The following is a 15,334-nucleotide window of genomic DNA, read 5'->3' on the forward strand; positions in this document are numbered from 1 at the left end:
CTTTCATGTTTCTGCAAGGTGAACTCTAGAGGAAGTGAGGTGAATATAAACCATGGAAAATTTGGCATGCATCTATAAAGAACCCTATCTTGGCATGATTGCTATTTATTTTGGCAGTAGGCTTTTATACCTTCTAAAAACAGATTATCCTGTATGTCTTCTCAGTTTGTCTCTATTCATTTTAATCTTAAAGTTTAGACTATAGAAAGGGGGAGTGTAGCCAAAATCCATTTCTTTCTCGTTAGATATCATGAGCTGGAAAGGACTTAAATAATATTTCTCTGATCAGTGGTCACACTCCCCACTCTCCAATTATATCATGAAAATAACATGTTTGAATACCTCATGTTTTATGGAGGAACCAGTTTGTCATTGGGTTCAATACAATTTTAATCAGAACAACTTTCTGAAAATAAAAACAAAAACCAACCACATTTTTCCTAAGATGAACAACTTCTGCATTTAGACAAAAGTGTCAACGAATGGGCTAGTTAAAATTCACTGCAGACAAAACTGTTGTCATCTTGGCTCCTGAAATAAATGGCTCTTTGGCTATTCTGTCCCTTTTCAATACTGGATAAGAGCTTCTAGAGGGAAAAGGCAATGCTTCTACGTTCAGAGATCTTACTACTCTAAAGGAAACTGCAGCAAAGAATACATACCTTTCAGCTAACATTCTTCTCAGCAGTACAACCAAGCAAGCCTCATGTCCCAGCTTAAATCCTCTCGCTTGTGATCCAAACCATAGCATTTGCAGTTTGGCCATGCAAATTTTTAACAGGGAAAGTAAATTGGCAAACCCAGTAAATTGAACTTGTCTTCTGATTTCAGCATTTAGTAGCAGCAGGTTCCGCCTGTACCTAGATGCAAAGTGGTTATTTAAAGCCAGCCCTTGAAGGGAATGCCATGGGAATGGGATTCCACTGGGGCTTAATGGTTTTAAATGAGCACCCCTCTCCCATAGCCGTACCACTCGGTCCTGCACTTTTCCCATAGCATTATGTTTGCGCTGCGCTGGATTAATAAAGTCAAAACAAAGCACTGTATCATGTTTTTAGAGATACTGTGTTGCATATGTTAATACCTCGCTTCTGTATACTGACCTCAGGCAGTGGCTAGGATGGCATCTGCAAACTAACTCTTCGAAACATGAGCTGCACACAAGTTGCCATGACAAGGAAAATAATCTTGCTCTATGTTTGTTTTCCAGCTAAGAAGCTCTTTCAAACAGGCCTTTGGAAAGAAGAAGTCCACCAAGCCTCCTTCCTCCCATTCGGACATAGAAGAGCTGACAGACTCCTCTCTTCCTTCGTCACCCAAATTGCCGCACAGCTCAGGAGAGTGTGGGGCAACATCAATGAAACCATCACAGTCGGCATCTGCGTAAGTCTCTCTCTTGGCAAACCTTTCTTCCCAAATGGGGTGGACTGTGAAAGAGACCTCCTCAAGTGTGGCCTTTTGCAGTTCAGAAACCATTGCCAACAACCGCGATCTTTTAATCTCGTGCTCCATCCATTTGCCAGATTTCTCGTGAGCTTCCTTCCATTCACACTACTTTTCCAGCAGCTCTTTCTTAGGTCATTCTCTTGTCCTTTCGCAGCCTTTATCCAAAGTCGTCTAGCAGGACAAACTTCTTTCCAAATGCATGTCCAAAAGCTTATGTTGTACTCTGCCTGCGCCATTAACAACTTTGTCATGTCCACTTAGTAAAGGCCAAATACTACAGTTTCCTTTCTTCATGACATATTAAAAATGTCATTTTATTTTCCAGGTAGAAAGATATTCATCCCTTCTGTTATTACGTTATCTACTTTGTAACTACTAATTTATATAATTTTTAATCTATTTCCCCTCTTTTATCAGCTTGGATTTTTTCTGGGATTTTATTTTTTTTTGTTCAAATCACTATCCTTAAGGTTTCAGGACTGAGAACAAGTCATCAGTCAGAAACTGTCCCATTTCTTCATTATTTTTTGGATGTCTAATATATTCTTCTCACAGAGTTCTCAGCTCCCATTCATATTCTTCTACCTAATTTTTTTCATTCTGCTAAACTCATAACTTTTTCTGATTTGGGGAAATCAGCCTCTTTGAACCAACAAATGCATACTGCTGATGCCAGCCTTATTTTCCTTGTCCTAATTGAGAATAATCAGGTCACAACTACTCTTCCTTAAAGCACCCGAGGAGTTCTAGTCTCGTGACTGATTACTGAGCTTTAGAATAGAATTTCCCTGCGTTAGATTAGGTGCCTTTTATTATTAACTTTTTTTAGACTCTACTGATTTTTATATACTAGGTTTAGGAGTTTGACAGGAAATAGTCCCACAAAAGAAATTCCTCCATGATAAATGTTTTTCTTTCCTCACATTCGGTACAGACAAACAAGGAATAACTCATCTAGATCTCCATTTTTTTGGTGGTTTTCTATAGGAAGCTCACATTTTTATGGTTTCATGTTTGTGTGTGTTTTGGGTGGCGGATTTCTACGTGTTTGGGACCCTTGCGTCTGATTTATTAGCAACTTAAAAATCACTAATAAAAGCCTTAATAGAAAGTGCCTAAACTTGAACAAAATACTTTTATTCTACAAAATTATTTACTCATGATTCACAGATCTGCTTTCATAACCTTATCCTGTTTCCTTTCAGCCAACCTTGCTTTTTTCTCTGTCTCTTTGATTTGCTCTCTAGATGTACCGGTGTTCCCAGAATTTATCAAGAGCAAAACTACATATCTAGTCTTCCATCCCAAGCTCTTCCCATGGCTATTTGGTCTCTGAGCCTTAACTTCCTAAATTCTGTCCAGTTCATAGCCTTCTGGTTTTTCCTCCATAACATCTTTCTGATCATATTATTACATTTTTTATTATTGTGACCTTTCTACACAGGATAACAACAGATTCCTTCCCTTCCACCGAGAGATCATGTAAAATATATTTATTTAGATTAATTTCATTGTCATACTGATAATGTTACTTTCTTTGGAAGACTCGGTTTTCCATTGCATAGTTTACACTTCTCTCACCTTCAAGACTTTTCATAATTGTCAGCAGCCTCTGTTCAAAGGTCACGACTGACTTACTCCTTCTACCCAAAGAAACCTATTGATTTAAAAATCCTGAGATTGTAACAAGAAAGAAAAAGTAAAACTCTTTCTTTCTAACTACTTTGAACCTTTGTCTGAAGTCTGACCAGGCTCCTGAGCTTCTTTCTGTGACTGCTCAGGAATGCTAACTTATCATTTTGTTTTCCTTTCTTTTGATGAAATTTCATCTTCTTACGTAATTTTACAGTTGTAGGAGCTAAGCGTTGAACAGTTCTGGAATCTGCAAAAGAAAAATCACTTCATACTTTCTGCTTCCATTCTGCTTATCTTAACAGTCTAGAAAGGTTTGTCCTGCTTCTTCCAGAACTGTAGCCCTACTCTCTGCTTCATTTTTATCTTCTTTAAAGCTGTCTTGCCAGGGTCTTTTTGTCCATCACTTCTCAAGATGTACTGCAAAAAAGTCAAAAAGAAAATAGCCAACATATAGATATGTGACTTCCCAGTTGTCCAAGTTGTTGTATGAGATAATATATGCATGTTAATAAAATTTCATTTCTTATTTGGTTAGCATAGGTATGGGCACATCAAACCAAGAACTGTATAATAATATTTGGGAAAAAATCCTAGTATATGCCTTTATTCATTTTTACTCACATTTAAAATATTTATGCATGTTGTGAATGGTATTCATTATTTTCCTTCTTCAATTTGCCATATTTTTTTTATTTGCCATGAACTTCTTCATCTTCCCTTTGCTTACGCTTTCTTTATATATTTCCTTGACCTGAGTCTCATGTTCTAAACCATTACCTTTACTTTCTTCCAATTGCACCTGTCTAATACGTGTGTATGCAGGTCATCTCTAGTCTGGGCACCAAAGAAAAGGCAAAACGGTCACGTGGTCTACAAGCATAGATCCCGGTAAAATTGAGTGTGGGGCATGGAGTTGTATACCCAACTGCTGACCTGGAGAGTGCTGCATCTTCTTTCCCAAAATGCATTTGCATGCATTCTGGCAATTAAAAGTTGACCTCTCTTTCATGTTTGTATATTAGTAGTAATAATCACAATAATAATACTTATTATTATAAAATATTTTTCGTATTTAAATTGTTCTGCAAATATTAACTATTTATAGTGACAGTAATAAAGAACAAATAACATTTAGAGAATTGACTGAAAATATTGCGCTAGTGTAACAACGTAGCCAAAATTCAGTGTTTTATTTTTTACTGGTTCTGTTATGCAACAGATCTAGGTCTGATGAAGATGCAGAGAGGCAAAACAGTCTGACATGAGAACTGGACAGTTGTGGGTCCCTGGGCCAGTCACGTTTTGATCTTTTCTCACAATATAATGGTTTCTTCCCTTAAAATGAATGCTTGTGAAAAATAATCATGTGGTGATTACTTTTAATTTCGTCTTTAAGGAAAAAAAGTCAGAACCAACCAGCATGATTTCAGATACCATACATTACCAAATGACAGGCTATAGGCAAAAAAGTCAACCATTATAGATCAAAATCTTGTAGACCATGAAGTCAAGGACTGTCTCTTTGTGTACTGTTCAAAACAGAGAAAACTGTTGATGCGTAACAGATAATAAATAGTAGTAGTATAGTTTAATCAGTATACTTCAGTTCTGACTGTTGTTACTTAGGGAAACTATATGCTTTGCAACAACAAAATGATGCAGATATAAAATCAAATTAAAACCAATGGGTGATACACACTCCAAAAAAAGATTTCTGAAAAGTTTTTAACAACTTTTTTTCATAAGAATCAACTATCTAACTAAACTGGAAAGGTATAAAGCTAGCTGATCATTTCATCTGGAGAGGGCTTTTTTCCTTTTTTTAATTTGCAATTTGAGCCTTTTCATGTTTCTTTGATAAGATTCTTTCTTCACTCATAGGTTTCACCAACAGCAAGCATTTTCTGTACTTTGATATTTTGTAATGACACTGCTTTGGGGGAGAACTTTCCTTTAATCTCCTGCCTGTTTCCTGCTTCTCTTTAGGATCTGTGAGTGCACAGAGGCAGAGGCTGAAATTATTCTTCAGCTAAAGAGCGAGCTGAGGGAGAAAGAGCTAAAATTAACGGACATTCGTCTTGAAGCCCTCAGCTCTGCACACCATCTGGATCAGATTCGGGAAGCCATGAACCGCATGCAGGTCAGTGCAGTAGCTTACGTGACGACAGGGGTGCACACCAAAGGTATGCTTGGTGTGTTTCCTTTCCCAGCACTTTGTTCCAAGTACTAAAAAACTGTCAATGCAAAGTGAATTGCTAGATTGACAATACTCCCAAAGGATGGGTATGGTAAGTGTTCACCTTATAATAATGATATTCTTAGCATTTATATTAGTAGCTAAAATGTTTTCAAGAGATATGGAAGGAGACATAATCCCTGCCCACAGGATATTTGTTATCTAAAACCTATGACTGGAGAAAGCAACATGACAGACAAGCAGATCAAGAAGTGATTTCTACAGAGCTTTAAATCCTCGGGCCATGTTGGGGGCAGGGGTACATGTGCATACTCTCTCATAATTTCTGATTCCTAACCCAGTCATGACTTGCCAAAGAAAGAAAGAAAAATTGAACTAAATTATTTTATCCAGCATCATTAAAATTTCACCACATTATTTTGTGACACTGCTCCAAATCCTTCCTGAACACATCTTTCATCAGAAGACTTTCCTTTTCATGAGGCTGAGAGGACGCAGAAAGAATGGCAGTGTTCTTCAGCGGAGCACGGAGCTTTATGGGACTCAGCTCTGTTGCCCACATACAAGTGTCTAGTATTATACTGGGCACCCAAAAGTATCTACAACATCCACACAGTATGACATAGGTCCTTCAGTAGATCTGGGCCCTTCTGGAATGACAGATGAGATACCTAGGACATCCTTGAAGGCACTATAAACCTGTATTTGGGAAACAGAGTCAAGGCCATAGGGTGGGGATTCAGGCTGAGACTAGGACAGCTACATCGCCTAGGTATGAGCTAGGTGGTAAACTCCTGTTGTAGTCAATTGAGTTTTAGTCCTGCGGTAGTGGGACCTAGAGAGCTACCTTCAAATCATCCTAAGATGATGTAGAGGGCGAAATTGAGTTGTTTGAGCACAGGCACCTATTACTGTTTGAACCAGCCTCAAGTATTTGCATCTGCACAGGACTTCTGGGCTTAGTGTTCTGCCCATGGAAGACCATGTTTACAATGACACTGGAACCCACATTTACACAGCTGAATCCAGCCCCAGTGTCTTGTCAGCTGAATTTCTCTGTGCTGGGTGCTTAGATCAGGTGCACCTGTAGGCACTTTTGTATAGATGTCCACAGCAGCTGATTTCATAACTACCAGATTTGGTGTGCTTGCTGTCTTTTCTAGATCTCTTTGTTTATATCATGCCTATAGCAGTCTCAGCCACACCTTTAAACATCTACGGTACCTGCCATCCTTCCAGGTGCTCACACCACTAGGTGCCAGTCTTGCTATGGGATATTTGGCTGAACTTCAATTAGGGGGAAGAATAATCAAGAACTGGTCCATAAATATGGGTTTCAGTTGTCCAGACTTAAGTAAAGCATTTGATCTGGAGCCACTAAAAAGTTTTTAGGAAGTATAAGGGATAGAATACAGTTAATTGCAATGGTGGAGAACAGGACGTGAAGGCTTATCAGCTGATTATGGTCTTACACCGGGATATGAGTGCCTAAACCAGGTGAACTCCCCAGAGAGGGGAGTCTGCTGTAATCACTGGCCTCCAAATTTTGAATTTCACCAAAACTGGGCAGAGGCAACTAGTTCAGATGCTGTCTCTGGTAATCACCACTTCTTCTGAAGTTTTCCCAAAGGGACAGGCAGCCACCTTGGAGTTGCCAAACTCTGTGATATTTTGGAGAACTGACGAGTATTGGTAAGGGGACAAAGTAGGATTGGCGGGAATGATATATGAATACTGTGTGTATTCAAAGCACCTTAAAAATCTAAAGCTTAGCTGAATGGAAGACTGCTAAGAGTTGTGTAATTAATCAGCATAAGTTGCAGAATAGATGGGCGCTGCATGATTCATTTCACTATAGCTCCTGATTTGAACCCCAGGCTAAACTGGTGTGTTCACCTATTAACTTCTGTCACTGTTTTGTTGGTTTGTCCCTTCCCTTTCACTACCTCCTCACCTTTGCCATTATGATCTATTCTTTTTGTAGCTGATGCAGGTTTTTTTGTGATGCTATCCCTTATGTTTTTACTTGTATAATGTAGATGTGCAGCCTTCATAAAAGAATAGGACTTTTAGCAGAGTGTTAGTGAATGTGGAATTAAATTTGATGTGCAAAACCATCTGCAAGAATAAGCAGTTGCTTTGTACTGTGCCTCATGAAGCGACTGAAAGCTAGATTTAGCTGGTACCAGGCTGTTCTCAGGCTAAGTTTTCATTTTATTATTGTACATTCAATAATCACTTGGCACCATAGAGGATTTAGCTAAAAGAAATTCCTAGTTGTTCGGATTCATCTGTCACTGTATGTTTTCATCAAAGAGGGTTTGCTGGCCATTATGTGAACAATCCCATGTTTGAATGATCAAAAAGTCTTATCTGATAGCAAGAAGGGTTATGAAACTGTTAAACTATCAATTTCTAATTGTCCGTTTTTAGTTTCATTTCCCCTCTGTGAAGTTACTGCTTAAATTTTACATTCAGTGGCAGTAATAATTTTCTGTGACTTTAGAAACAAGATATCCAAGATTTTAACAGTAACATTCTTAACTGACTGTTACCGAAGATATTTGACAATAGAAAGTAGCTTTTCAAACTGAGGATAGCTGGGAAAATTCTCACCACACTGTATTATGGTCAACTGTATTGTAAATATAGAAACTCGAAGCTTATGTTGTTTAGGAACTGTCTTGAGGCAAGAACTAAAACAAGGTTATAGAGCTTTTTCTCCTTCATTTCAGAAGTGGAGGCAATCCAGTTTTCATTGACTGTGTTATGTTTCTGAAATACAGTGCTACATACCTATGTGAAAGTGGTAAACCAGTTAGCTCCTGCAGGCAAACAGCAAGCACCAGAATAGCCACCCCCAGTGGTTTTCCGAAAGAATAACTTCCTGTGCTTTTATGTGGATTTGTTTTGAATACAGAATGAAATTGAGATATTGAAAGCTGAAAATGACCGTTTAAAGGCAGAGACTGGAAATACTGGAAAGCCTGCCCGGCCGTCATCAGAGTCTTCAAGCAGCACATCATCTTCTTCATCACGGCAGTCACTAGGACTTTCTCTGAACAACTTAAACATCACAGAATCTGTTACATCAGGTAAACATAACTTGGGCACATGGATACCTCAGCAATTAGTACAAATTTATTACTTTCACCCTCTTCATGAGCTCTATATAAGAAGCATACCTGAAAATTAAAACACCTCGTATCACTCAGGTAAACATCAGATATACATTCACTAATGGAGATGAGGAAGAATGCTGGCAGTCATTTCTGAAAATGTAGAGTTTAGAAGGCTTTGAATAACAGTAATAGACTGTTTATTATGTTTGCTTAGTTCTCAGCCGTGATACTCTCTACCTACCTAGTTTACAACAGTCTTTGGTCATCTAGTTTACAATTTATTTGAAAAGGACAATATCTGTTGTAGTACACTTGACAACTGTATAGATATATTCTCTTGTCTCTATGGGATAAATGTAAGCATAGTACATGAAACTTTTTTGTTTACAGATCTTTTATCATTCAGTTAACTCTCTTAACTTAGTTTTGTATTTGCAGGTGGGGCAGAAGGTGGTTTCAGTTAGCTTTATCCCTTACATTTTTTTAATGTGGTATAGCTAGTTAGCCTGTGTTGGACGAAATCACCATTTATCACAGGAGCCAAACCCCGCCTGGCTTATTAAGCACTCTCATTGTCTTCAATGAATGAGAGAAAGCAAGCAGAACTTTGGTCCACATCCTGAACATTAACATTTGATTATTTTCCGTGCCATAGAGTTTATGATAATAAGCCTCCTACACTTGTTTTGATAATGTAGCCAAGAAACAGAAGTGCTGTCGCTAACATTAGAACCAGGAGCACAGCAGAAGCAAAGCAGCACTAATTAGCGTAGACGCCACAGAAAGTATAACGCAGTTTCTGGAAGCAATAAAAATGTGGCTAATAATCATAGAAGGAGTCTAGGCAAGAGTACAGCTGGGAACATGCCAAACTGCCTGACTATAATTTGGATTGGCATTTAGTCCTATTATCTTGCCAGTTGTTGATTACATGGGTATTTGAATATTTCTTCTGGTTAATATCAGATTTTATGTGAAAATCTGTATATTTTTTATTTACATTCCAGCCAAGAATTCCCTACTTTTTGGGCAGGTTTAACTTTTAGCATGGATGAGCCTGAGTTGGGCCTCGGTATACAATGAAGTGTTGCAAAAACAGGGAGAAAAAGTTAAACTATGGTTCCTGCTCACACATGCACACACATTAAAAAAACATACACACACACAAAAAAAAAACCACCATAATTTTTTTCAAAATGGTAATTGTAGAATCTCTTTCACAAGCAGCAGCTATTAGCTCTTTCTTGCTCGGTACTAACTAGATATAGGAATAAACATATAAGAGAAGAGTAGAAGGAGGAGTTTGAAGAAAAGGAGGAGGAACTGGATGAGAATAAGGTGGGAAAAGAGGACCAGGGGGAAGAATATGGGAAGGTGAAAGGTAAGAAAGAGAACAAAGATGAAAAAAATCAGGAGGAAGTATTTAGCAAAAAATAGAAGAAATAAAAGCTGGAAGAAAAAGAGGAAGAGGAGGAGGAAAAAAGGGAAAAAGGAGGAGGAGAAGGAACAGGAAGAAGAAGAAGAACAGGAAGACTGGGAGAAATGGTTGCACTCAATCATCTTAAGGGTCTTTTCCAACCTAAATGATTCTATGATTCTATGATTCTGCAAGCTTTATATAATTTTCTGTGTTATTGGTTCTAGATGTTTTTCTAGCACACAAAGTAATTACTTCTGGTTATAAGAAATTAAAGAAATAAGGGTGCCTAATGAGGAGTGGAGGATTTCATCTGATTATGAATCCAGCCTTTTTGATCATTTTGAGTATCATTTTGCTGCTGTGCCAGAGAACTTGGACGGATGACAGCTTCCTACCAAGTCCTATGGGATTTCTGCGGCAGCTGGAGTACAATTGAAAAAAAGTCCCTGAGATATGGAGAGGTTAATCATGCTAAGAACTAAGCTGAGAGAGATAACAAGGGCTTTGGCTCATCATATTAAAAAGTGCCATGGCACTTTCTGGGAGACCAGTGTCTCCAAATGACCATGGTCATCTGGAAATGACCAAGGCTATCCATTACCACTTCCTAAGAATATGACCATTTCCTTCAGACAAGTATGAGTGGCAAGTTGGGAAGGGGCTCGGTGGTCACAGGCACCCATATTTCACTCAATCACTGTAGTAAAGAGCAGCAAACAAGGACCAGTACAAGATTCTGTACAGCCGAATGAAAAGAGTGCCAGAGCTCAGATAAGAAGTGAGCCGGAGCCACCATAGTGCACCTAAGGAGGAGGCTCGATAGGAGGTAATTAAAGCAATTAGTACCCATGAAATTAGATCTCCTTGGGTATCTTCTCAGCTCCTTGTGTCAGGGAGAGCTCTTAGGAAGTGGAATTTTTTTCTAGCCACAGAGTTGTTCCTCACTCCTGAAGACTTACAGAAGAGTGTATTTAAAAAGGCTACATGAGGGTCATTTAGAGATAGAAAAATTTCACAGGGGGATCAGTTATACTGTAAATTGCTCTCAGACAAACTATGACATTATGGAAACTCTTAAGGTTTGTCAAATATGCCAAAACACAAGACAAGTGAAGTGAAACATTCAGTGTTGGTGGCACAGAAAAACTGTCTGCCTGGAACAAAAGAAGTATGGATTTGTTTAAGCTCAGAACAAAAATGCTTCTTCATTTGATAAATTAAAAATAAACAAAAACACCCCACCCCACCCCCCCAAAACCAAAAAAACCAACAGCAGAATCTGCTTTCTAGATCTGGGTGTAAATTATCAGACATTTTACATGAGGACTTATTTTTCAATACATTCACTGAAATCATATTCATAAGTCTTCTTTGGTTTTGCTTTGAGCAAGTGACTGAATCTTACCGGTACCTCATTTAATTTGGGTGAAATGTGACGTTGTGCAGACTGTGACATGAAGTTGATGCTTTTCTTCAATCACCACAATAAGAACAAGCAGGGCTTAGGGTAGTGGATTACTGTGCTGGTCTTTGAAGAAAATGCAAATCCATAATCTCTCCTAATTTGATAGTTAGTTTAAATGTCTCACAGTAAAATCTCTGAGAGCACTTCTAGAGGAAGACAGCAGTTTTATCCCTTGCAATAAAGCTGCAGGCTCAGCCTTCAGTAAGAAAAACATCCTCCTGCTTTCTCATTTCAGGAGTTAGTGAACGGGTAGAAACAGAGGCACAGAGCAGATCAGAATCACTCTTTACCTCCAAGAAAAATGAAACCTTTTCTTAGAGGAATGCCTGAATAGAGAGTCCCATATTCTGGAGGACTGCAAAATGGTTTTCTAATGGGTACTGTTTGTAAGCCTGTATTGTGGGGGTAAAAAAGACTATCCATGCCATGTGTACGGAAGGTAAAGAAATGAGCTGAAAAGAGAAATTAAATGCTATTTTAATTAACAAGAAACATATCAATGCAAGGATTTTTTGCTTTTCTCCTTGTAATGTTCTAAAGGGCACCATGAGAGCCCAAAGATAAAAACTTAATTTAGGTTTTAAACAACATTACTTTGCGGATGTGTGGTAATATTGAACAAGTTCCAAGAAGGAAAGCAAAGGCAAGACTATAATGCAAGAATTTATGTATTTCTGCATTCTCTATTCATTTCTACATGATTAAAGTTCCTCGTATTGCTTCAAAAATTGAAAGATTGTACCTTATTTTTCATCTCCAACAGAAAAGGCAAATTAGGAATAAGTACAGATTAAAATGACTGCAAGTTGTTGTGATGGCAGCCTTTCCTTTTAACCAAAAAATCCTTTGAACAAATATTGAACTGATGTTGTGAACACAATTTGTAAGGTTGAACGCTTTACTTCCCTTCTTTTACTGTAGATATTTTGTTGGATGATGTCACTGATGGAGCACTCCACAAAGAAGGTCATAGCGTGAAAATTTTAGTCACTATAAACAAGGGCTATAGTCGAGCCAAGGTAAGATCGTTACCCAAAAGCCTAGATGCAGAATTATACATCAGGCAAATCTTGCAGTATAGTAGCCCAACTTGTTTCAGTATTTTCATCCAGGAAGTAAAGGGAAATATCCTAAATATTGCAGTTCCCATCTCTGTCGTCCATGCCCAGTACAGTTAGGTGCTCTCCATAGACTAATGTCATATGGCCTCCTTCTGCCTTTGTGGTGGCTCAGACACTACCAATTCTCAGTTTAATTAGTAGTAGGGTGTTCTGAGACTTCCTATCTCCATTTAAAAGTCATTATAAATTAGATTGATGCCCTGGACCCCTTAGGGTGATTATGCTGCTGAGGTAATCAATTTGAAATTGCATTGTGTTTTCACGGTCTGTATTACAAAAAATTATAAATACAGTCAGCTTTTATTCATATTGAGCTTTTCATAAACACAGATGCAATCAAAGAGCGAAATAAGATACTGTATTTCCTTCCTTATAAAGATGCATGAAAGTAGTATCATCTGTACTTATTTCTGGCACAGAGATTACTAATAAAGTTGTAACATCATATTCTAAATAATATTATTTATCTTCATTGAAAAAATTATGAATCTTCATAGAAAAATAATTACCACTATTTTTAGTCCATTTTCCAAAAATGTCTCTTTGCAGGATCAAAAACCACATGCATATCTGATAGGATCAATTGGAGTGAGCGGAAAAACAAAATGGGATGTTTTAGACAGTGTAATAAGACGTCTCTTTAAGGTAAGACACTGAAAAATTATCTCTAGTATTAATTCAGTTTTCTTTTTCACTTAAGAAAAATGCTGTATTCTTCGGGTTGTCTTGCCAAATTTTTTTATTTTTTTTTTAACACATAGCTAACATCGCTCTTAAATTTTATTTTTAATGTTACTGTTCTTTTTTCATGTTTGTAGGCAGTTCTCTATTGAACGTGACTGCAAGAATCTCCTTGTCAAGTGACTTCACCTGTACCAAAGTACTTTCCAAACTGCTTTCATTCAATAACAATTTTTATTTTTATGTCTTATGTTTTCATATAATTTCAGGAATATATTTTCCGAGTGGATCCGACTACTAGCCTGGGTTTAAGCTCTGACTGCATTGCTAGCTATTGTATAGGGGATGTAATTAGAGCCCATAGCCTAGAAGTGCCTGAACTGCTGCCTTGTGGATATCTGGTTGGAGATAATAACGTCATCACTGTGAACCTGAAAGGTAAAACCCCAAGAATATTTTTGCAGATACTGTAGAGTTCTTCACTGAAGTCCCCCATCCCTTCATACTTTTTTTCTTACACCTGACCTTTCTGTATTTTGTCTCCAGTTCAAGGACTCATTTATCACATAAACTCTCTGTATGACATTGTACAATACCTAACACAGTGCAGCATTTTGAGGCAAATCTAAGAATATCTTTGTCCTTCTCTGCCTGACTGCCAAATCACAGCAAAGTACAAACTTCTGAATAGTGGTAAAAAAACCCAACCCCAAAACAGACATTATGATGAGAAATATTTATGCCTTACCCAGTTCTGCAGGAAAAATTCAACACATTAAATCTGTAGGGTTTTGCTATTGGAGGGGATGGGGGGGCCTTCGAAAGAACTATCCATACACTGATGTGACAACCGGTAACCCTTGTGGCTGTCACGTTGACCTTTTTTTTGTCATGGTTGCCTGTAGTGTCTGAAACATACATCTTTGCCTCACTGAGCCTTCTTTTCACATTTGCTTTGATTTCATCTCTCCCACCCATCTCATCCCACTACCACTGTTTAATTTTTTGGCCCTCTGGAAGGATATAAGCATTTCCACAGTAATAAAGCCCTTGATAGGAATTTGATTTAGGCAAAAGTATCTTTACCTTGCTTTGAGCATAGCACTGATGCCATCAGATACTGGGCCAAACCTATACCTACCTTAGCAAGGATGAAGACAGGCCATTTTTCTTTTCTTTTGTTCCCAGGAGTGGAAGAAAACAGTTTGGACAGTTTTGTGTTTGACACATTAATTCCTAAGCCAATTACCCAGAGGTACTTTAATTTACTGATGGAGCATCGCAGAATTATTCTGTCGGGACCCAGTGGCACAGGAAAGACCTATTTAGCTAACAGGCTGGCTGAATATATTATAACCAAATCTGGCAGAAAAAAAACTGAGGATGCAATTGCAACTTTTAACGTAGATCACAAGTCAAGCAAGGTAAGTTAAAGCTGAAAAGATAACCTATTGCCCAATATGTAGTGATGATGCAGAGCAGATCTAATTAATTGGCATACTGTTTTGTTGCTCAGTTAGCATTTTTTTTCTACAAGAATTCAGTCTCCAATTCTGGTGAGGAACAGGAACCAGATCTTTCTGTTCTAAACAAACCATTGAAGCACTGTGAAGGAAGTCTGAATTTTCCCTTACTTGAGGAAACCCACCTTAAGGATAGATGCAGAGTCAAATTCCTATGTAAATTAAACTCTTAGAGTGTTTGTAATTCCTTTGTCAGAAAGGTTAGATATATAATAATACTAGTCTAACTTGCTTTTTTATAGCGATAATAGCATCCTATTGTTAGCAAAGATTTCAGAATGGGGATTTTGATTTATTGTCTTGGGTTCAGCTTCTTATGGAGCAGATCGTCTTGAGTGACATCATGCAGCATGTACAGGACAACCAGGCGGTCAGGCCCAGCCACCATGGGTTTATGAAAGGCAGATCCTGCTTGACTGACCTGATCTCCTTCTATGACTAGGTGACCCACTTAGTGAATGAGCTAAAGGCTGTGGATGTTGTCTACCTGGACTTTAGTAAGGCCTTTGACACCGTTTCCCACAGCATTCTCCTGGAGAAACTGGCTGCTCATGACTTGGATGGGCGTACTCTTTGCTGGGTAAAAAACTGGCTGGATGGCCGAGTCCAGAGAGTGGTGGTGAGCGGAGTTAAATCCAGTTGGTGACTGGTCACAAGTGGTGTTCCTCAGGCCTCAATTTTGGGGCCAGTTCGGCTAATATCTCTATCAATGATCTGGACAAGG

At 38.2% G+C, this 15,334-nt stretch overlaps 1 protein-coding gene across 1 annotated transcript in view; it reads left to right on the forward strand.

Moving 5' to 3' along the window:
• Nucleotides 1-14,511, forward strand: part of NAV3 (neuron navigator 3) — a gene marked incomplete at its 3' end in the record, with an annotated part of 114,445 nt that extends 99,934 nt beyond the window's left edge. The window contains 8 exon segments of the mRNA XM_009704972.1: nt 19-39; nt 1,211-1,383; nt 5,068-5,221; nt 8,199-8,373; nt 12,207-12,304; nt 12,956-13,051; nt 13,357-13,525; nt 14,276-14,511. Coding sequence (XP_009703274.1) covers nt 19-39; nt 1,211-1,383; nt 5,068-5,221; nt 8,199-8,373; nt 12,207-12,304; nt 12,956-13,051; nt 13,357-13,525; nt 14,276-14,511 — 1,122 coding nt within the window.
• Between the last annotated feature and the right edge of the window lie 823 nt (nt 14,512-15,334).

This window comes from Cariama cristata, unplaced genomic scaffold (genome assembly GCF_000690535.1).
Source record: "Cariama cristata isolate BGI_N322 unplaced genomic scaffold, ASM69053v1 scaffold3780, whole genome shotgun sequence".
In the NCBI taxonomy this organism is placed as follows: Eukaryota; Metazoa; Chordata; class Aves; order Cariamiformes; family Cariamidae; genus Cariama; species Cariama cristata.